This window comes from Lagopus muta, chromosome 13, assembly GCF_023343835.1.
Source record: "Lagopus muta isolate bLagMut1 chromosome 13, bLagMut1 primary, whole genome shotgun sequence".
In the NCBI taxonomy this organism is placed as follows: Eukaryota; Metazoa; Chordata; class Aves; order Galliformes; family Phasianidae; genus Lagopus; species Lagopus muta.
This window is the reverse complement of record NC_064445.1, coordinates 5,163,241-5,186,788: the sequence shown is the minus strand read 5'-3', so window position 1 is coordinate 5,186,788 and position 23,548 is coordinate 5,163,241. Positions and strand designations below refer to the sequence as shown.

Genomic DNA, 23,548 nt, shown 5'->3' with positions numbered 1-23,548 from the left:
TTGGAAAGCCGGCTGAAGGCTCATAAACAAAGGGTAATTAGAAACAGGGGGAGGTGTTGATGGGGTACTGCAGAGATCTAGGTTAGGTCTGCTCTCATTTAATACCCTCATTAATGACCTGGAAAGAGGGAGTAAACTGCGCATTAATGAATTTGGCAGATGATGCTATGCTGGGAGGTGCTGCAAGCTCCAGCAAGCGTGGAAAATTAACACGAAAGGGCCCAGCGAGATTGGAAACGTGGGCAGGAAACAACAAAACGAGGTGAGTGCTGAGCACTCGGTGATGCCCAGGGTTGGAGGGGCACAAGCTGGGGGGGATGAGGAGGCTGAGACCCCCCGGGTGAGGTGGGTGTGGAGCTGTGTCTGGCAACAGGTTGTAGGGAATGATCAAAGGCACAGACTGACCGAGTTCAGAAGGAAGATTCAAAGGTTCAAATATATATTGCTTGTGTAGAGCTGTATGTCAGGAGGCAAACAGAGCCTTACAGATGTGGTTGGTGTAAACAGAGAGAGAGAGAAGGAATTATTTAACATGGAACAAGGGGCATCACCAGGAGGGACGATGGGAAATGAGGAAATGAAGCATTTAGGTGGAATGTCACAGGGGAAAAAATCCCCTCTGCTGACAGTGGGAATTATGAGGCTGCGACATTCCCCGGAGGGAGAAAGTTGTGCAGTGGAGATAAGTAAAGCAGAGGGAATCAGGTGAGCACAAGGGGATGTGAGGAGGAGCAGGGGCTGGGCAGGGACCCACCTCCTTTTCCAGCTCTTTTTCTGCTGAAATATTTCCTTCTTAAGTCTGAGAGTTTTATTTATTGCGTGCGTGTCTTTCTGCTGCTGCGATAAAGGAAATTGCTGATGTGATGGAGGCACCAGACAGGCAGGCAAAGGCTCTGAGATCTGAAAAAATTCCCCTCCTTTTGGCAGTGAAGAAGGGCAGGGTGTGGGCACAGCAATGGGCTCATGTCTGGGCTACTGCCTGACCCCGCTCCACATCCCCTGCCCTGCAGGAGGGCCGGGTGCTGTCACCAACATGGATTAATGGCCGTGGTATCAGCACAGATGGATGGCCGGGGTGAGGAGAAAACATCGCGTCCCAGGGAACTCAAGCAGGCACATTAATAAAGATGCCACACGTTGGCTCGGAAATCTGAACGCTTCACTCCGCTCCTTGCAACTCAATGAGCAACACCCAAAGCCCAGCACTCACCACGCTGTGACCACGGAGGGGACAGCTGACACAGAGCTGCCTGCCCCATCCACTCCCACTGCCCTCCCCTTGGCCAGACCCCATGCAAAAAGCCCCCCATGCACAGGTCGAGGCCGAGCCCCTGGCTGCCAGTGTGGAGCTGCAGCCATCCTTGCAGGCACCTCGCACCGAAGGTGGTGCTGCTGCTCCTGCCCACACTGTGCAATAAGGAAAGCTGTAATTAAAGCACACAGCGCAGCTTGCAGCCCTTTGTTTGAGATCTAATGCAGACAACACCTTCCCAGCCCAGCGCCCATTGCTGTCTCTCTTAAACCCATCAGAAGTAAATCTTGGGGTTTGAGCCATGGGTATTTGAAGCCATGGTGTCAGCTGCCAGCTGGGGGTGTTAAAAACTTCCATGGGTGAAAGGATGAGACCACGTGTGGGGAGAGGCTGCAGGGAGACTCTGCACACAAAACGCCCCACAACGTCAAAATTCATTTGAAACATCAAAGAGAAACTTTATCTGTTTAATTTTTTTTCAGAGCTGTCCTTTTAATTCCACAGGTAACGTTTGTGAAGTGTTGTTTTTCTCCTTTCTGGCACTTTTCCTTTCAGCTGCTCAGAGAAGGAAAATAAATGATGTAGGTTTATTTTTTCCTTTCTTTGCTTATCCAGTGCTGCAAAACTTGAAAGCTTTTCAACGCATCCGGGTGTCAGCGTTACGGTGTAGGTCTGTGCTTTTTTTCCCCTAGCAATGTTTCTAATATCACAGCCGACGAGAAAAACTGCAGCAGAGAGAGATGAAATGGAGAAATGGGAAAACTCAGAGCAAAGCTGCTCGGCCATTGAGCCACCAGAGCTGCGGGGAGAGGTGACAGTGCCAAAGGGCCCTGGCACTGCTCTGGGGGATTCGATCCGCTCCCATCGCTCGATAGTTTAATTCGCTTCCACCGATGCAGCATCTTTTATCAAAGATTACATAATGCTGAATAATCACGAAGCGCATCATGCAGAGCCAGACAGGCAGCTCTAATCTGATTTAGAGCCTATATTAAAAAAGTGGCAGGTGCAGGGTTGAGATCTGCATTGGGGTCGGCCCAGGGGAAGAGCACCGGGTCCCTCCCAGGTGCACAGCCTGCAGCGTGGTGTAGTGCTGGGGGTGCAGAGAGGGTCTGGGGGGGACACAGAACAGCTGGGTGCCCTGGGGCAGTGCGGTGCTCAGGCAAAAGGCCACCGTGGCCCAGAGCCTCTTTCATTTGGGAAGGTGAAGGCAGTTTCAGCACAAAGAGCTGGACCCAGAGTGGGGCTGAGCAGTGCCACCAGGATGCTTGGCCACCCATCACCCCCACATCCCTCCTGCCCCCCAGCATCGCGGCACGGCAGCACACCTGTGGGAAGCTTGTGCTCTGGCTGGATATCTCCCCTGCAATCAATTGCAGCCTATAAACCCATCAACTAGGATAACCTTGTGATCAAATGGCCAACAGAGAAAAGTGCTTAATATTATCCACTCCAGATAATGAGCTGCATTTCCAGCGCAGGCCCCAAACACACATCACTGCGCACTAAATGCCATGCAATTGCCTGAACAACAAGTTAAGCAAAGATTAAAAGCACGGAGAGGAGAGGGAGGGGAGCAAAGCGAGCACAATGACATTGCAATTGGTGCCATCGGCACACAGCAGAGCACTGCTGTGCAGCCCAGCCATGAGCTGGACCTGACAGCCAGGGAACAGAGCCCCCCAGAGAAGGGCAGTGACGTGCAGAATGTGCTCAGTGCAGTGCTTCAGTCTGCACTGCTCTGTGGCTGGTGCACAGAGGGTAGCACTCTGCACAGCAGCTCCAGCAGGAGCCTCAAGATTGTAAATATGGTGAAATCCCTTATTCTGCATTTTTTCTTGTCTCCCCTCTTTGTCCCAGTGCACTCCATAGTCTGCTGCTGACCCTGTGGGATGGGAAATAGATTGTGCTGCTCCTTTCCTCCAGCCAAAATTAGATACCTGGCACTGGTGGAGTGCTGACAGCTCCCAAATGTTCTCTTGCTTTTACCTGGAGACGGTCCCAGCAACGGGCAGGAAGCAACACTGCTGGGACAGTGCCACTGCAGCACCCACAGCCAAGGGGTGGCTGTAGGGACACACTGTGTCCCCGGCTCTGGCGCAGCAGTGCCACCAGCACCAGCCCTGTCCTTCCGAGCAGGACACAGCCAGGAGCTGGCAGCGGCACTTGAGCCCATCTGACCCTTGGAAAATAAGGGGAAGAAGTCAGCACAGTCAAGTGCAAACATCGCTGTCTGCTGATGCTGACGTACCCTCCGATGTGAGGCTGAGGATGGAAGGGAGTCCAGCTGGTCCACAAGATATATCATTTGGATCGGGCTGAGAATTACTTATGCAGTGCTTTATTAACCATAATGGATAGCTCTGCCCGGTAAAATGAGTAATCATCTTGTTTGAGGGTCTGCTCCTATATCACACGGTGTAATTGCCAATGCTGCAAACTTTCCTCACTGGTCTGCTGGCCAAAACGTTTTGTGGAGGAAGAGATGCCCAGGACGAAAGAGCACAAATCAGATGGGAAGAACCTTTTTTCCTTCTCTTGAACAGAACAGGAGGTACTGCAGCAGGCAGCATCCTGCATCCCACAGCCCATAACAACCCTCACAGCTCCTGAGCTCCTCATCCAGCTCGGCCTCTTCCCAGGGACAGTGTTCTGCTGAGGTAAATGGGCCCTGGCTAATGGAAGGAAATAGAGGAAAAAGTAATTTACATCATGGCTATATTTATTCTGTAGTCTGCTATTTTGTGATCATCTATAATTTTAATCTATTAACAGTAGGGGATGCATCTGTTCTCTGGGTTTGATGTGTTTATAGGTGACGCGATCGCCTATAGGGAATCGCTCAGGCATTCATGGGAATGGAGTGTTTCCCCTAAAAACGAAGGGAGAGGCACGCAGGGAGATGTGGCATCACACAGGGGAGCTGCATTTAAACACTTAGGAGCAGCAGTGTGCCACATGGATGCCACTTACACAAGGACAGGGCACCACAGCAATCACTGCTGCCCCACTCGGAGAGCAGAGAGATGCGAGGGACGGAGCAGAAATCCTCCTTCAGCCCAGTGCACCACGTGAATACCACACTGAAAGGGAAAAGCAGCATATAGCCTCGCTGCCCCTGCCCTGCACCAAAGCCAGCAGAACGCTGCTGTCCCCCAGGGGGACAATTCCTGCCTGGGTGTGTGGAAGCGTGATGCTCTGGCTCGAATCTGGCAGCGCCTATCTGCAGAAATCACAGCCACCAGCAGCTCTGCCTGCAGGGTTGGCTGCTGCCAGCACGAATGTATGGAGATTGTCATGGCTTAGGGCACAAACCTGAGCTCCAGCAGCCACCAGAGCTATTTTAGGTATTCTGCATATTTGCAGCAAATGGTTTGTGGGATACGTTTCACCCTCTTTCTGTTCGTTAATAAAGTCCAAACATACTTTGATTTTTCCTTCCTATTTGCACAGTATCTGAGATTGTGGAGGGATGCTTTAATGGGGCTGTTTTGGCACAGGGACTCTCAGCATCCAGGGACATTACTCGTCCCCGCTGCGGCCCCAGCGCTCGGCGGGATGGAACCTGGCAGGGCGTCAGGCTCCAAGTCCTCTTCTTTCTGCAGGCTTTTCTGCAAGCAGGCTTTTCTCCAGATGCAGAAGCGCTTGCTGAGAGCAATTTAAAAGGGTTTGCAAACACCAGCATGGTTCTTATTGAAACAAATATCCACCAATCTGCACTGTGCTCAGAGAGCGTGAGCTCCAAGAAAAAATAATCCCATCTCCGCAGCTGCTTGGGACGTAGTGCCATGGCACCGGGCAGCATGGCCACGTCCCACACTGTGGGGCCAGGAGGACTGTGGGTGCTCCCCACCTTGGCCAGGACTGCCGCAGACCCCACGGCCCAGACCTGCTGTGACATTGGGCTATTTCACATACGTCGCACAGGCACAGTTATTTCAGGAGCTGCACGGTGATGGATAGCTCGATGCAAGGAAAGGCCATTACACACTATAAAAAGCTGCAGTCTTCCTGCTTGCTCTGTGCTCTGTGACAAACCATCTGCTTTGCCCGCATCTCCCTTTGTTTATCCTGCTCAGCTCAGCCGAAATTAAAATTGACAAAAGCAATTTCTCCCGATCAGGTTGGAACGATAAGGAGAACTGCTGCCATGCACTGCACTGCCATAGGAACCCACGCTGCCTCCTGGGGAGCCAGGTACCCGGCTGCAGGGTGTCCTGTAGTGCCCAACAGGGTCAGCAGGGTGCTTGTGCTGTGAGCAGCCCCGTTTCCACATCCCATATCCCCACAGGGCTGGGGCACGGAGAGTGGCACCTTCATCTCTCCGCCTCCAATCCCAGCACACATTAACAGCACAAGGCCTCTTTTCTCCAAGATGCAGGAGCAGCTGCTTGAGTCTCTGCTGAATTAAGCTAAGGACAGGTTTTGCATTTTGAAGAGAGAGCTTTGGGGTCTGTTTTTTTTCTTTATATGTATATAAATATATATATATTAGAATAAAGACATCAGAAAAACATCAAGCTGTGAGACATGCCATTTTCCCTGTGCTGGGTATAACTCAGGAATAGCTGAATAAAACTGCAATACTCGTGCCTGCCAAATTCCCCAGTGGGCTGAGTAAAGGCTGGAGAAATTCCACCCAGAAGGTAATTGCTTTTTGTTCCTGAAGTTATTAGAGTTGCAAGTGGGCCCTGCAGCAGAAGCCCCTTGGCTGGCACACGTAGGTTCTGCTGCTTGCTCCCTTGGATGAGCTCAATCCCAATGCCATGGGCTGCAGAGCTGGTGTATGTGGGCAGTGCAACAAAGTGAGGAGGGGTGCAGTGCTCACTGATGGCAGTGGTGTTGGGTAAGGAAGCCAGTGAGCGCTCCAGGTGGGCACAAGAGCCCACCTACCCCGACTGCATCTCCTCCGGATGTCCCCAGCTCCATCATTGACTTTCAGAACAACACAAAACTTCCATAACTGAGGTGAGACATGATCAAAAGCAAATCGTAAAGCTTGAAAATGATCTCTAAGATCATCTAGTCCAACCTCAACCAACCCCCACCATGTCCATAGCCATGTCCCACAGTGTATCTCCATGGTTCTGGAACATCTTCAGGCACAGTGACCCCACCATCTCCCAGGACAGCTGTGCCAGTGCATCACAGCTCTTTCTGGGAAGAAATTTTTCATAACATCCAACCTAAGCCTCCCCTGGAGGAACATGAGGCTGTTCCATCTCATTCTATCACTGTTACCTGGGAGAAGAGCCCGACTCCTGTCTCACTACAGCCTCCTTTCAGGTGTTGTAGAGGACAATAAGCTCTCCCCTGAGCCTCCTCTTCTCCTCTCCGAACAACCTCAGCTGCTCCCCACCAGACTGGTGCTCCAGACCCCTCACATTGCCCATCTCTGCTCACACCCCACAGCACCTCGATGTCTTTCTCTAGTGAGGGGCCCAACACTGAGCACAGCACTGAGGTGTGGCATCAGCAGAGCTGAGAATGGAGGGACGACCACCACCTGCTCCTGCTGGCTGCACTACTGCTGATATAAGCCAGGATGCCATTGGTCTTCTTGGCCTCCTGTGCACACTGCTGGCTCACATTCAGCCATCTGTCAGCTAACACCTCCAATTCCTTTTCCTCCTGTCCAAGCCGTGGGCTGCCAGCTTCTCCAGGAGAATACCACTGGAGATATTCAAAGGCCTTACTAAAGTTTATACATCCACAGCACCGATCTCCAGGCAGAATTCAGCCTCTTCCTATCATACCTCATGGGAGCCCCGCCACCCTGCAGGTACAGCAGGGCATTGCAGCCCTGCGGAGGGGACATCAGTCACTAATGAGCAGCGATCGATCGCCGCACCCAGCTCTATCACGTTACACATCACAGAGCAGATAACATGGATAAGCCCCTTCACGGCGAGTAGGAACCAGAGTGATGACACACAGACATTGATCGAGCTCCTCTGGATTTGCACAGGATATGTTACATCAGAATCTGGATCTGCTCCTGGGTTTGCCCAGGATCAGTGAGATTAGATCTGGATCAATTCCGGGCTTAGCAGGGCTGAGCGAGATTACAGCACGGCTCAGCCTCCTCATCGATCGCACCATTTGTCACTCCCACGCCCAGCAGGGAAGCCCCAAGTGCTGCTGATGGAGGGGAGATGTCAGCCCCGCTGCTCACACTGCTGCTGTTGGACATGTTACTTGCATGGTGCGGCACTGCTGTCCATGATAACGCAGTCAGAATGCAGCAGCATACCCTTCCCCACGTGTAAATGAAAACAGAAATGTACATACGGTTTGCGTTATAGTGGTATTTGTGCAGTTGGAGGGGAGGACTCACCTGGCTCCCCGACTGCCTGCAGCCAACATGGTGACAAAAACCATGTGGGAAAGGCCTGTTCCGGCCACCGGGTGGGATAGCCAGAGGGATCTCAGTGCCACTGCCAGCCTCCAGGTGAAACCAACAGCACAAGGGCTGTTTGTAAATTGGGGGAGAAGAGCATCCAGAAGCCTGCACACAGAAGTGGGAGTGATGCTCAGTGCCACTCATTCAGTGTCTGCTGGCACTGGCCAACACAATGTGACATTTTTGTGTCTGTGTGGGGACATGACTTCATCTAGACCTTGCTGAGTTTCCCTGAGATTTTGGAGGGTTCGATGATAATAACCAGTTGCTTTGGTGTATCATTATTGCTGCCTGAAAGCATCTGGGGAACACAGGACATTGTGAACCCTCCAGCAGCCGCGGGGCGCACAGCGCTGCACAGGGCAGAGCTCTGCTGCTGTCTGAATCCCACTCCTCCTCAGGGAGTTGCGAGCAGGAACCTCTGCAATATTGCAACTGTATCAGCACACGCAGAGATGACCAAATTAATGAAATATCGCTGCTCAAAGGTGGAGCAGGGCAGGATATTGCCCTGAAAATATCCTCGGCAGCTAGCTGAACGCAGCCATGGATGCCAGCCTTCCACCTCTGTCTTCTTGCTTCCAGCAGATACATCACTGGGGCACACCAGTAAGAAACCAATGGACACTGATGGGGGGGCACAAGGGCAATGGGTCTGGGGGGAGCACCCCAAGAGCCCTTCACCCCAGCTTCTGAGCAAGGCCGGGGGCTGGGTGCCTCCTGCCCAGCGCCCCAGCAGCCCCCGAGGAGCTCAGCACAGGTTTCTGCAAACAGCCTCAGAGCACGATTCCCTCCCCTTCAACTCGTCCCCATAAATATGTTTCTGTTAATGCAATTTGCTCTCACATCGAGCAGCGTCAAACGCAGCAGCTGCCAAGCAAATATGAAAGATATAAAACAAGCGGCTCAAGCTCCTTGGTGGCAGTTGGGAGAGAGGCTCTGTGCCTGCGAGCACCTGCACATTGCAGAGGGCAAGCAATTCCCTCAGCCCACGGGACACAGATGAGGCACACTCACGATTGGGAGCAAATAACACAGGGGCAGAGGGCTAAATCACATTTATACAACCTCCTCCTCCATATTTCTCTGCATTATTTAAGAGAAAATATGTTCTTTTCCAGGCTTCATTCTTTCTGTTTTCTACAAGGTTCTTGCTGGTGGAAAGCTAAATCAGGCCCTGCCAACCCAGCTAAGCAGCATGAAGCCATGCTCTGGGTCTGATCCCAACTAGCAGAGTCACCCCAATCGCTGCAGTGGCACAGACCAGACCAAGAGCAGTGCAGACCCAGGCTCAACAGAGCTGACAGCTGTAACAGACTGAGAGCTCAGAGCCAAGCACTCGTGGCTTTGAAATGCAGATTCAGATCCAAACTGGGAGACTTTGGGAAACAGCAGAGCTTGGTGCTGGCCAGAGATCAGACGTGCTTATGATCATATTTAATAGCATCACCACTTGGGGCTTCCTAAGCACTCCCAAGCAGCCCACAAATGTCCCACGCCACCACACTTCAGGAGCAGCACTCCTTTCCCCAGCAAAGTCAATTCTTGGCTGTACAGGGAGGGGGTTGGGGTGGCCGTGGGACAGCCCCACATGTGGCTGAACACAAGCTGGGGACATCAGGGCAGGGTGGGGACACTGCTCTGCACAAAAGAGAGGAGATGGGAGCAGACACCAGAGTGCTGATGTGCATCTCTATTGGAAAATCTGCCCCTGCAGAGCTCAATTGATTTTTTTAAATTAATCTATTTACAGCAGTTTGAGTTGAGCTAGCTTTAGGTGCTGTTTAAGCTGCTTTCCCAGTGCCTCACGTTCAGCATTTGCATGGTGGGATTAAGGCAGATGGGGAATTGAAAAAGGGAGAGGAGTGCCTCTGGGTGCTGCTGGCTCATGGCTACATGTCCAGCATAGGACTGAGCCTTGGCAGGGCCATGCCTCCCCATCCCGATACTTAAAGTGTCATCACACATCCATGGGGGAGCAGCAAGTAGCCCCACAGCTTTGGGCTGCAGCATGAGGGGATCCTGCAGGAACCCAGCAGCCTCCCCCAGAGGTCCTTCATGCTCTGGAAAAAGCATAGTGGGGAGCATTTCTCCTCTCTGTCATTAACCTGACATAATGTCTCTCCTGCTGGCAGCTTTCAAGCTCAGCAGGTTTGTTATAAAATTCATTACCAGATATTGCAATCACAGTCACCTTTATTGGGCTCTGCATTTACAATAATTAGGCCAATAAACACTGATTTATAAAAATGACAAACAGGAACTCCCAGTAAGCAAGAAAAATGTGCTTTCTTTCGGGAGGACAAAAGCACACACACAGAACCTGATTGCTGCAGCTGACTTCTCCTGGGAATCCCCACGCACTGGCCAGGGGGCACAAACCCAAACCCCAGTGTTCAGCTTCACACAGCTTGCAGCCAGTCCACCTCATCCACAGACATCAGAGCCTCCTCCATTTCCAATCTTTTCTCCGCTTTCCTCTCAGTCACCTCTCGCCAACCTTCGGATCTTGCTGTCCCATGTACCCAAACCTCCCTACCCATGATAACAACCCACTGAGCCAAGCAGTGCCTCCACAGCCCCCACCCCACTCCCCATATACTCTCAGCAGGGGCACCTGAGCCTCCTTGGCTCCAGTGACACCAGCTCTGCTGGTGAGAGCAGCTGGTGCTGGGAGCAGCCAGAGCTGCATGGGCATGCTACAGGAAAGGAGCAGGCTGGTTGTCTCCTCCAGCTCAGCTGCCCAAGGCCCCATCCAGCCTGGCCTGGAGCACCTGCAGGGCTAGAGCACCCACACTCGCTGGGCATCCTGTGCTCATGCCTCACTGCCATCTCAGTAAAGAATTTCTTCCTGAGAGATGCCCACAGTACAACAGGCAGCCAGCATTTTTATCCTCTTGTGCACACATCTGGCAGCAGCTCCACAGCATTGCTTTGGATCTTAACAACCCTTTCAGCTTTGAAATATCTTTAATAAAATGGCTTTCTGTGCAACACCAACACGCACGTAGCTTTCAATTACATTTTAACACTTCTGGTGGGAAGTAGCTCCTTACTGGGAGAAGTGGCTTACAATGGCTGGGCATTGTTTACCATGATTACCATGTTGATCTTTGCATCCCAGATATTCAGAGCCTGGTGAAGAATGCCACTTGCATTTGTCCTGTAGGCATGGTGAGCCTCATGCATGAGGAACTGTTTCTGAAGAATTGTTGAACATCTCATAGAACAGAGACATGAAATTGTCATAGAACCGTAGAATGGCTTGGGTTGGAGGGACCTTGAAGATCATTGAGCTGCAAGCCCTGTGCTGTAGGCAGGGTTGCCACACACTTGATTAGGCTGCCCAGAGCCCCATCCACACAGTTATTTGTCAAGATGAAACCAGCGTTTGGATGAAGTTCTTCTGTTCTGTTAATAACTTCTGTTCATGAGGGAGCCAGAGTAGTGCCGAGACACCGGGTTTTCATGGGGTGAGCGAAGAGAGGCACGTGCTGATGGCAATCACTGAGCAGCTCCTTTGGAATGACCACCGTGAGCTCATCTGTGCCATCCCTCAGTGAGGGCTGTCAGCTCCCAGCATCCGCTGCAGCAGAGAGCGACATGCAAGAAGCCCAAATCCCCGGGTGGTTTTGTCACGATGATTAAGTTCCTTAACTTGAATCAAGTGTGTCTCCAGAGTTTTCTACCATGCTGTGAACTTAAGATAAACAATAAATGATGAATAGGCCAATTATCTAAACCTCTCTCCAACAGGGCCCTGTGTGGCAGGTTGATAAGAGGAGATACGCGGCCTCTCATCTGCCGAAAGTTGCAGAGAATGGATTTGTTTGAAGCAGAAAGGGCTCGGAGCAATCAGCCCCATGGCTAACAAGCTGTTAGCAGCACAGGAGAGCCAACACTACCCAGTGCAAGAGGCACAGCCCTGTGGGGAGACCCCCAGCAGCCCCCAGGTGGTGGTGACTGGGGGGCACGGGGTTGCCGAGGCTGCATCCCACGGTGAACACCAGGAGCATCCCTGTCCCGTGGGGAACGCTGTGATTTACGTACTGCCTGTGGAATTGCCCAATTAATTCACTATCCACATTAATATTATGGCTCATTTTTAACTTTACTGTCTCCATCGTTCCAGTTTAGTGCTGCTCCGAGATGCTGCCACTGACCTTAATGGGTTTTTCATTAGAACAAAGAGCACCCCATTAATCACAGTTCGTTTTTGGATGGAGGCTGCTGGCCGAGCTGCTCTGCTCTGGGGAGCTGCTCTCAGCAGTTCAGGGCCGCTTTTATTCCTGCGTCTCACACTCCTGTGCTGGCTGGGAGGAATTTCTTGGTATGGTATTTCCAGGGATGTCATGCAGCACTCAAGCTGCACAGCAGTGTGAGAGATTGTTTGCCTGGCAAACCGAAGCAAGAAGTGCAGAAAGGAGAGGAGGCAATGAGCCTCTTATTGTCCTGTATAGAAATCAAATGCCTTTTAATCATTCCAAATGTTCTTCTGGGTATCAATTAGCCACACGTTAATATCAGCATTGCTCCTATTCCTCAGTTTGCATCAGATTAAATTCTCCCCCGTCATACAGACTGGCACTCATTAGCTTTGAAGAAAATTAGCAGTTGTTCCCTCTTCATTGGCGCCGATGGGAGATTTACATCAGAGCTGCTCTCCTATAGAAACCCTAATTGTCATCTTACAGCCATTGAACATTTTTCCCCAAAAACATGTTTTGCTGCCACCAAACCCGGAATGTGGGGCTGGGCAGCACTACTGCTGCCTATGGAGAGTGGAGGCATGTGGGAGCCCCATCCCTCTGCCTGCTCCTCATGTGTGATGATATTTATTGAGTTTTATTAACTTCCAGCCCTGGGAGGTTCTCACCTCTTCAAGTTAATTCAGCCGTCTGACTCCTGCCGGAGTTGTGCTGATTGTCATTAAAAAACTTGACATTTACCTTACAACAGTAATAAAATAATAATGCCTAATTTGGTTTATGAGTGGTATTTGCAGTGTTTCCTGCGCCTGGAGTGGGGGATATTGTGAAGATGGCTGCGATGCGGATCAATTATGTCTGGTTAACAGCGCTGCTGTAATTCTTTCCTGTAATCATAACCGCCTTTCAGTAGAGCAGCTCCAAAGTTTTTCTCTGAAACAGTAATTTTGACAGGGAAGGAAAAAAACAAAAAATGTTTTCAGTCCAAAACAGTTCCTTCAGTTTTCAGAACAAAAGCTTCAGAGGCGAAACTTCCCCATGAAAGGCAACGTGTGGAAGTAGAGCTGCGCTGGCTGCACATATTTGCTGCACTCAGGTTTCCAAAATATTTCAGATGTTTTCAAAGGCTGACTGCAATTGCTGCCCATTAAAAAAATGATTTTCCCCCCCGAATAACGTGCTGTCTGCCACTTGTCAGTACCGGCCTCTCATATTAGACACCCGCAAACAGGGCTGGCAGCAGCTGAAGAGCCAGCACCGGTCCTGGCATCACCAGTGCTGCCATTTCTTCCTCTGCTTCTCACCAGAGAAAAAGCGAATGTGGGTTTTTGACGTGGGTTTTCTTCCTTTCAGTACAGTTTTAATTAGTGCATCCCGCACTCACAGTTTTTATTAGCACAGACAGCTTGGGAAAAAGGAACGTGCCAGCTCCTCCGCACCAGGGAGCCACTGTCCTGCTCAGAGCACAGACTTTGCACTGCAGTCCTGAAAGCCCTCCTCAAAACGGGTTCATTTCCATGAAGAGATGGGATGATTTCCACAAATGGAAATTGTTTTTAAGGACAAAAAAACATTTAGTCAGGAAATTCCAGGCCGGGCTGAACTGCGGGGCGATGCAGGAGCCGCACAAAGCGAGCGTGGGGTGCCAGGGCCCTCCACGGGGAGAGCTCGAATTCCTGTGGTGCTGGCAGGATGTGCACACATCTGCATGCACACACGCATCTGTGCACACACATGCAAATGCATACACACGGCTGTGTGCGCAGCTGCTTGCACACACATGGATGCGTGCCCATGGGAACACCTGCACTGCTGCCATGCCCATATCCACATCCCCACTGCCCCAGGAGCCTGGGGAGCCCTGGCACAGCCCGGGCACATCCAGGGATGGTGCAGGGGGAGAAGCAGAGGGCAGGGGCAGTGCTTGAAGCCCGGGAGCCCCAGCTGGGAGCTCATAAGAGGCCCGATGGGCACCGTGCAGTGGAGTTGAGCGAGGGCTCCTCTCCAAACTCATGGGAATCGCCCACAGCCTGCGAGCTGCCGACATCCCCTCTCGCCCACCAGTGTTCCTGTCCCAGCCCCGGGGCAGGCGGGCTGCGGGGAACGCTGGCTGCAGCCGTCATCGGAGCCGCAGGAAGCCAGCCTTACTGCATGTGCAGCCCAGAGCCTGCGTAACTCCACCTCGAGTGCTCGTCCTCACACACAGGGAGCAGCCAGCACCGAGATCATGGGAGGGACGTCGCAGCACGGCCCCGAGGACTGCCGCTTTCTGGATGTGAGTTTGCCCTGTGCTCGTGTCCTCGTCCCTCCGGGAGCGATGGCAGACCTCTGGATATTGTCCTTTTGTGCTTGTCTAGGCAGAAGCATCCAAGACCCGAAAGAAGACCCGCACCAGGTACAAGGTCTGCGGGCTGCTCTTCAGCGTGCTGCTCATTGCTGTCATCCTCGTACTCTTTGGTGTCAAACACCTGTGGAACCCAGCATCCAGACAAGTAAGTGCAGCCCTCGGGGCAGCGTTTCGGAGCGCTGCGCTCCCCCGCCTCCTTGCTTAAATTGAACTGTGCCCTGAAATACAGGCAAGTTTGCAAAATGTATTTTCTTGCACCACAAGGATTTGTGGGGACTTTTACAAAGCCTTGTATTATTCATAACTAGCTTTTACTTTACACAGGCTGGCTTTTTTCTCTGTCACCACATTCCTCTCCTAACTGACAATTAAAGGGTACGGAGCTGCACCACAAAGAGTTAAAGTTACTCTCTTTCACGGGCAGCAAATTTCATGACAAGTAAGAAAATATTTTCCATTTCATTTCAATTATCTTGCCAGAAACCGGTGGAAAAGTCATTATGCCACCGCATAAAGAGGAGAGAAAGCCAGGACGCAGTGGTGATTGATTGTCATGGATTGTATTTCTTACTTTAATGTGTCTGCAATGTGAGGGGATGGTGAGACGGATTAGCTTTTGGAGAGGGAGCTCCTGCTAACTGGATTGAGCTCCTCCGTTCCCTGCTCCCTCTGTGTGCTGTGCTCAGCTGGGAGGCCCTGGGTGCACCGTGCTGGGGTTGATTCCCTACTCCTGACAGCCCCAAAATTCCTGTGCACATCCCCTTTCCTACAGTGAGCTCCCCTCACTCCTCACCAACCCGCGGACCCCCAGGCGCCAGAAGCTTTGTCTTCTTATCAGCACATAGAAATAAATACCGCAAATAGAAGCAATAAAAGCCATATGTGCAGCCGGGCTCTTGCCAAGACGTTTATAAAGTCTCCACTGTTCCTCGAGAAGCACGGTGTGAGCCAGCGGGGTGGTGCTGACCCTGGGATGGGCTCTGACTCAGTTTGGATATCAAGGGAATGGCAAGAGGTCAGGTACAGGAAAATCCCAGCGTTGGCCAAAGGCAGCGTGGCTAAAACAAGTGGAGATGGGGCTGCTGGTAGCAAGTGACCAAGGGGAGAGACCACCCAGAGCTCACACGTGGGCAATCACCCTTTTAAAGTCATTTTATGTTAATGCAAATGACTTTAAAATGACCAAGAAAAATGACACTGGTGCTTCGCTTGTGCTATCCTGGCAAGGAAGGAGATGTTGGGGAAAGTCCTGCTTCCAGCACCAAACGCCATCCCTGGGCTCTTGCAGCCCCACTGGCAGTGTGGGAGAACTTGGAGAATGTCAGCACTGAAAGCCTTTCTGCACCAGCCCTGGTGCCTGCAGCATGGCAGCATTGCCCCAGCACCGCCAGCACAAGCAGGAGCCATCAGTGAGGGGCTCACCACGGACATGCAAGGGGATGTTTTTCAAGGGCTGGCAAGCAAGAATTATTTTTAGCCCTATAAAACATCTCTCTGAGCAGCAGAGGGCAAGCCAAGCCCAAATGGGTTATTTGGCCATAGTGCTGGCATGAATAAGTCTTTGTAAATGGAGAGGAACTTGAGAGTAAGGTACCACTGAGGATCATACCCTCCTACAGCTGATTTATGGCCCCGTGCACATGCTGTCAGTCAGAACAGGCAGCCTTCCAGCCACCTTAGGCTCTGCACTACTTTTTCCATATCATAAAGTCTATTGACATATATATATATCTTTATAAAAGCCTCCTGCTGACTAACAGGAGATGCCAGCGACTGCCAAGGAGCACATCATTCTTCACATTTTTACCAGGGGCAAAGGTATCCGGTAGTTACTGCACTGCTCAGCCAGCTCCAGCACCACAACATCCTCCTGAAGTTGCAAAATGGGGGATGCTGACCCGGAAAACCCTGAGAAGGATTTTGCACAAGCCCTTTGCTTCTGCACGTTGCTATTTGAAAAGAGACTGCACAGCTCTCACTGTGCCAGCAGGATCACTTCTGCGCTTCAAACAGCATCTGCCACTACTCATCCTTTAAGGGCCTGGCGTCCGCAGAGCCGGGAGGGCTGCCAGGCTCACTGTGCAGGGAAGAGAGGGCTGCTCCCCCGGCTCCCTGCGGGGACGAACACACCGGGGAGCAGGCTGTGACACCCTGCAGCTCCTCAGCAGCTCTTCAGCAGCCCTCGAGGAGGGCTTTGATCTGCAGGCGATCCCCAATCTCCTCAAGGCAGGAGGAGGCACTTCTCAGGAAAAGCAGAAGGCACAGAGAGATGGAACCAGCGAGCTGGGGACGGGGGATGGCGAAGTCCCTTAGTCAGGGCTTCAGTCCAGCCTGGAACATAAATATAGGATGTTAGGAAAAAAATTCTTCTCAGAAAGAGTGGGGAGGTATTGGCACAGGCTGCCCTGGGAGGTGGTGGGATCACTGTCCTTGGAGGTGTTCCAGAACCGTGATGTTGCACTGAGTGATGTGGTTTAGTGGGCATGGTGGCGATGGATTGATCGTTGGACTGCATGATCTTAGTGGTCTTTTCCAACCTTAATGATTCTATCATAAATGGGTGTGGGATGAGCATCTTCTAGCCCCATGTTCACCTGCTGCTATTCAGGTTCTCCATTATCCCATAGCCAAGCACGTGCCTTCATCCTGCCTTTTTTCCCTGGGAGCTGCCTCTCCTTGCGTGGGTACAGGAAAGACTAGAAAGGCAGTGGGGGCTCAGCCAGTGTGGTTTTGTCCCTTTCAGGTCTATGACATGGAGCACACCTTCTTCAGCCACGGCGAGAAGAAGAAAATTGTGATGGAGATCGACCCGCTGACCAGGACGGAGACCTTCAGGAGTGGGAATGGCAGTGAGGAGATCCTGGAGATCCACGACTTCAAGAACGTGAGTGAGCAGGGTTTATGGGGGAAGCCCTGCCCAGACCCCATCTCCTTGCTGGGAGTTGTGGGGATGCTCTATGGGAGTCCCTGGCTCCCCAATGGAATGGGACCCAGCGGGTGCTTAAAATGCAACATGTGCTTCCCAGTCCAGCTGCAATGGGAACAAGAGGATCCCTTAGGATGCTGCGGTGTTGCCGGAGCACGCTCCAGGATGGTTTTGTTCTGCATCAGAGAGAGCAATCCCCATGTGCAGACCACCTGGGCGTACTCTCAAAGGACAGGAGATGTGTGCCTACGTAAGCTTTAACAGTGGCAAGGATCAGTTCCAGAAAAATACATTTTAAAAGCAAGACCTAGTTATTGGATTTACCCCTGCAAAGGAATGCAATCATCATAAATCTACCCAAACCCAGTACATTTGTCTGTCTGGAGAGCATTAAAACCTTGTGACAATGTTGTAGGCTCTCTCTGAAACCTAATTAAAATTTGTAGGGAACTACCTTGTGCAGTGACATATGGCAAAATTTTCAGCTAATAGCCTAGCAGGAACTGAGGGCTGAATGTTCATATAACCATAACGGTCAAATACTCTTCTGCATATTTTTATTTATGGTAACTGGAGCTCGTGATAGTTATAAGGAGAAGGGGAGCAAAGTGGAATTTTATGACTACCTGCCTTAAAATATTTGTAAAAAGCCCAATTCTCCCAAACCATAAAATGCAACATCCCTTAGGAGAACCTGTTAGTACGTCTTAGCACTGCTGCTGAGCAGAGTTTGCACAAAAACATCAACAGGAAAAATATGACTAAGCTCTGATCCAGCTGCACTCCCTGTAGGATGCTGTTATTTATCCTTCTGCTATGCCGTGACTGCTTTCTTGCTCTTTGTTTTGATGCTGTAGGGAATAACTGGCATCTTCTTTGTGGGACTTCAAAAGTGCTTCATCAAAACTCAGACCAAAGTCATACCTGAGACTACGGAGGCCAAGATCCCTGAGCTGGAGGTACGTGGGCAGAGCAGCACCTGAATCTGCGAGGCACCCAGTGCTCCCACTGCTCCAGGCTGCCATAGAGAAATAAGGAGTTGTGATTGCTTCATGAAATGATCTTATTGCAGAGGATTGCCTCTGAAAACAACAAGTCGAAAGAGAGGGGATTAGGCAGCCGACAGACAAAAACCTCTTAGCACAATACCGGAGACCAAGAACAATAATCCTGTTGTAGTCAAAAGGTCGCAAGGCAGCTCAGGATTAGCGATCACCAAAAAGTCAATCAAATTGCTTTCTCTGAGAACTGAGCCTCCTGTTCTAGAGCAGAACGAGGCAGAAGTAATGAGTTTAAAAGAGCAGCCGCATTTGCAAAATGCGATTTGGGAAAGCGCTCTGCCACTTGCATGCAGCCTGACCAAGCACTGCCACCAAGGCATCTTGCACAAAGAAATGGTGTGCCAGCATGGCTCCAGCCTCCACAAGCCTCCCTTCTGCAGATGTGCCTTTAAATCTCACCTACCACATCTTGCTTGAACAAGGTGCGTGCTTGATGTGTGGCATGGAAACAGTGCTACCTCCATCTCTCTGCTCCAGCAGGGGCTGTGCCAGCTCTGTGCTACCGGTGGGGCGAGGGCAGCAGCCGTGCTCCATCCCCAAGCCTGCTCACTTGCAGGATGAGGGTCAGTTCAACCCCCATCCCCGGAAGCCATCGCAAATTAAGTGCCAGCAGAACATGTGTTTGGAATAAAGCGCGGGCAAGAAACTTTTCCCTGAATCATGACCCAAATTCTGAGACACAGATTCTTTGATTATGCCATAAGAAGCTAATAGATCTTTTCTGCTACCACCATAAAACGGATGTGACTTTTCAGTCTTTAGCAGAACATTGCCCCAGGTAGAGAGCTGAAATGTAAAAGCCGGGGAGATAAATGTAGATTTAAGATCTACCATTTCTTCTGGGGAGCCTGACTGCTTTTGGAGAAATTGGGAAACGCAGTCGGTACCTTCAGCAGCAATCTCTGCTCTCCTCCTTCCCCTGGTTCTCTGTAGTTTGGAGGGGGAAGCACAAAAGGAGGCAAAAAGCACACGAACTGGGGAAAATCCCTCCTGGAGCCCCAGCAGTGCCAGGCCGCCTTCCCAACGGGACGGCTTTTAGCAAAATGCTGAAAACAACTCAAAATCGGTCAGGTGTTGCTGGCTCTTGAGTAGGACTTCCTGAAGCCATATGGAAAAATTCTATAAAAGAAAAATGCAGCTCCAGACACCTTCTGGAGAGAAAAAGCCATTTGCCAGCTTGCTCTATGGGCCACCATCAGCACCATGCACCGCGCCGCCTTGGCAGACAGCACAGCACAGACCCATCCAATAATCTTTATATATCTCCCCCCTAAGTGCCTGCCAAAACACACCATGGAATAATGCAATGGCAGAGACATGTGGTATAAATTACAGAACACGGCCGTGCAAAGAATTTCTGCGAGGAATAAATTAAAGTGTTCGATCACAAAATCAGGAGCAGAAGGAGAGAGAAATTAAGTAGTAAGAGCAAAGCAGAGAGGAGATGTTTTAATCTTTGGTTTTAAATGAGCTAGGGAGCTCCAGAAGGCTGATCCAGATGGTGGGGACTGCAAAGGAGAAGGCTTCTGCGGTGGTGGAGGTGGGGATGGTGGAGGATGGTGGAGGGAGGGAGGGGAGAGCAGGGTGCTGCTGGTCAGATGTGCACCTGCTGAGACCCAAATCCAGGGTTTGAGGCAGACAAATCTAGGTACTTGAAGTGGAGATGTGCATTAGGGTTAGGAAGAGAAGACAGGTGCTGAGCTGGGGTGAGGGTGCCTTACCATGCTGTTCTCAAATTTGACTCTTCCTCAGGGTGAAGAAATCACCACCACCTACTTTGAGCAGTCCATGGTCTGGGTGCCTGGTGAAAAACCCATTCAGAACAAGGAGTTCCTGAAGAGCTCCAAAATTTTTAACATTTGTAGAAATGTGACCATCTACTGGATCCACCCAACGCCAATGGCAGGTACAAGGAGCCATCTCCTTCCCCAGATACCTGCGGGGTGACTGCTGGCAGCAGCCGTGCCGCCTCCCCTGTCTCCTCTGCTACTATCCCACTCCTGCTGCCTTGCTGTAAGTCTCAGACATGAGTTCAATGCTTGCCACAACCAAGAGGGAATATGCCAATGTAACAATGTGGGCCGACAGTTCTCTCTGCAAAGCGTTAGTCTCCTCCGGCTCCCCACCGCTCTGCATTTTGTAAAGTGTCCTCCCCCCTCGTAATAAAGGCAGAAAACCCCTTTGTACCTGCAAGGAAGCCAGCACTGCTGGAAACTGGGACGCCTAAATTCTCATCGCCACATGAACATCAGAGCAGGAGCAGCCATCCGCCTCTCAATCACACAACGGGGCTGCCACCTCCAGCTGCTCGCCACACGTTCCACAGAGGCCACAACCTCTGAGATCTGCTGGCATAATTACCCACTCTCTAACCCATTTCTATCAGAATGAGCTTGTTTAAAACCTCAACCAAGACACCTCCCTCCTCAGCGGCCGTGGAGGCACGATGTCTTGTCTCATGCAGTACCAAGTGACTCATGGCCACCAGTACCCTGCTGTGCTCCCCATCTCCTCTGTCATCTCCATTTGTGATAAAATTTCAGCAAAGGAAATCAGTGTCACAATAGGTCTGGCCTAAACGACAAGCAGTGCTGTAGCAGGGCCAGAAGTGCTCGTAAGAACGCTCAGGTTGGATGTTAGGAGAAGTTTCTTCACGGAAAGAGCAGTGATGCCACTGGCACAGGCTGCCCAAGGAGTGGTGGGATCACTGGAGGTGTTCCAAAGCCGTAGGGATGTGGCACTGAGGGATGTGGTTATGGATATGGTGGGGGTGGGTTGGATTGGACTGGATGATCTTAGAGGTTTTTCTGAACTGCAATGATTCTATCCTTCCAAACAACCCAGCAGGGTTGAAAGTGCCCCAGATGACGTTGCATCAGAGGGTCCAAGCTGGGGATCTGTAAATACGGGTTCTTCCCACAGCTCCAGAGCTGGCTGGCCTGGCAAGAACAGAAGAAGATACCGGGCTGTTCACGGATGACCAGAACTGGCTGGATGGGGGCAATGAGCGTGGGATGGAGGCTGCCCTACCAGGACCCAAGCGCCGGACACGGCAGCTGACAGAAGAGGACCTGCCTGTCAACGACTACGTGAGTGTGGGGAAGCACGCGTTGGGGTGCCCAGCAGCACCCAGGCCGCACTGACAGCTGACTCTCTCTCACAGACAGAAAACGGGCTGGAGTTCCACCCGCTGTGGGATGAGCGGGGCTACTGCTGTGCACAGTGCCGCCGCGCCAACCGCTACTGCCGGCGGGTCTGCGAGCCGCTGCTGGGCTACTACCCCTACCCGTACTGCTACCAGGGCGGCAGGGTGATCTGCCGTATCATCATGCCCTGCAACTGGTGGATCGCACGCATGCTGGGCCGTGTGTAAGCCCTGTGCACACCCACTGAGCCCCCAGGTAGAGCCCTGCAGGCCGTGGGACCCCCAAACAGGCTGCAGACTCCGAGCGTGGCTCCGAGGGCTGGGCCAGGCTGGCGTCATCGCCCCACTGAGAGGCAAGCAATAAATGTCCTATATGAGCGATTGCAAAGAAAATGGAAAGTCGTTTCGTCTCAGCCTGTGATGCTTAATGGGTCTGAGGAGTGATCTAATTGCTCGGCTGCTTCCTTGTGAGCAGCCATAACTCAGGTGCAGGGAGTCGCCTTGCTGAGAACGTGCTGGGGTCCCCAGTGTGTTCCTGGCAGAGCCAGCACTTGTCAACAACACTCGGCACCTCTCAGCTTTGGTGCCCTTGGGGATGTTCAGGAGTCTCCGGTGACAGCTGTGACAGCTCCAGGTGCCCCTAGCATCTTGCAGGGTGACGGGGCTCCCTGCACAAAGAGCCCAAGTGGTAGCCAGCAGAAAAACGGCAACCAAAACTGGAGGAAATTGAGGTGCAAATGGCCCTGAGTGCCATCAGCTGTCCCCCAGCCAAGAAACAGGCAAAGCCTGCAAAGACAAAAAATAGTCTTCAAACTGCTGCCACACTGAGGAGGATGCTCAACCTTCACAGCCCAAATCTCAGATTTTGTCTCTTTTGATTTCACCCACAAAAACACCTGTTCCAGCAAAGGAGGATGCACATCAGCAATCAGCAGGTGCTGAGTACTCATCACAGGCACTGCTGCAGCCCCTCAGGCTCCACATCCCCATATGCAGTGTGTCCCCAGCACTGTGTCCCTGCAGGCACCCTGCCCCAATCCCCATGTTCAGCTCCCAGCAGGGCCTGGCCAGCAGCCCACCGTTTAGCCAGCCCCAGGCAAACACACAGCTTAGGAGTGAATGTTTCTTTCCCTCCCTGCATCAGCAAAGTGGTGATTAGGCTTAGACAAATAACAGGAAAACATCCTCAGGTCCTTTGGCAGCTCAGCTCCCCAAAGCCCCTCTCCTTTTCAGCCAAATCACGCCTGAGGATTTAAGACTCTCAAAGCACAGAGCTGACCCAAGGGCTAGCCCCATGCATCCCCTGCAGCAATCCAGGGGCTCACAGCCTGCTGTTCGAGCCTCCTGAGCTTCAGCTCTCCTGGGAGCCAAATGCTGCCAAGCAGCTCTGACACCCCACAGGCGTCACTGACCAAAGCCCTCCCCATGTCACCCAAGAAGCACACACTGCTCAGTGGAAGCCATCCCCAGCACAGGGCAGGGCACCGAGCTCCCTGTGGGACTGCTGATTGTAGAAGTGTGTGGCACAGAGACGTGCTGAGCTGCTCAGCCATGCGTGCATAGGGCTCCCTGTACAGCCATCCCTGGGGACTGCGGGTAGCCCTGGGGACAGCCAGGCATTTCTGGTGAGTCCCCCCACAAGCACGGATGTCTCCATCAGAGGCATTTCCACAGCCACCTGCACTAGCAAAGCAGTGTTTTGCATGCAAGTCCACGCCTGCACGCACAGCCAGACAGGTAAAAAGCCAGCAGGGTAAAGGCAGCTCTGACCAGCCTGGCACCAAAGCCAGTCAAACAGGGATAATTCCATGCCTCCTTGCTTTTGCATGGCTTTACCAAGAAGAAAGGTGTACCCAAACACAGCCCTGCTTCTCACGTGTTGTTGCTTGATCTCCATCCATCAGTTCCACTCTCTGCAGCTGCTCCCATGCTCTTGACGCACTCTGCCTCGCCTTCCAAACCCACGAGGCTCTCAACAGCCAGCAGGGGCTGACACCAGCTTGATTTATTCAGTGAGGTCAAAGGAGACGCAAGCACTTCAAGCTGCTTCCCTCCAGCTTCCTCCATCAGCAGTGAAGCTGCCCTCCACCTGCCCTATCCCGCAGGGTGCTGGGGCAGCTTGCCTACACAGGAGAAGCATGATGACAAAGAGCTGCCACTCACACCCACACCTTCACTCCACCACCCCACAGCCCTCACAGCTTTG

General features: G+C 51.9%; 1 protein-coding gene across 1 annotated transcript; it reads left to right on the top strand.

Annotated features, from left to right (window-relative positions):
• The first annotated feature begins 13,506 nt into the window (after positions 1 to 13,506).
• Positions 13,507 to 21,679, top strand: TNMD (tenomodulin). The gene is made up of 7 exons (XM_048959199.1): positions 13,507 to 14,138; positions 14,221 to 14,355; positions 16,954 to 17,094; positions 17,994 to 18,095; positions 19,950 to 20,103; positions 21,120 to 21,286; positions 21,361 to 21,679. Exons 1-7 carry the CDS (start codon positions 14,091 to 14,093, stop codon positions 21,568 to 21,570), a joined length of 957 nt encoding a protein of 318 aa, XP_048815156.1. The 5' UTR covers positions 13,507 to 14,090; the 3' UTR covers positions 21,571 to 21,679.
• The last annotated feature ends 1,869 nt before the right edge of the window (positions 21,680 to 23,548 follow it).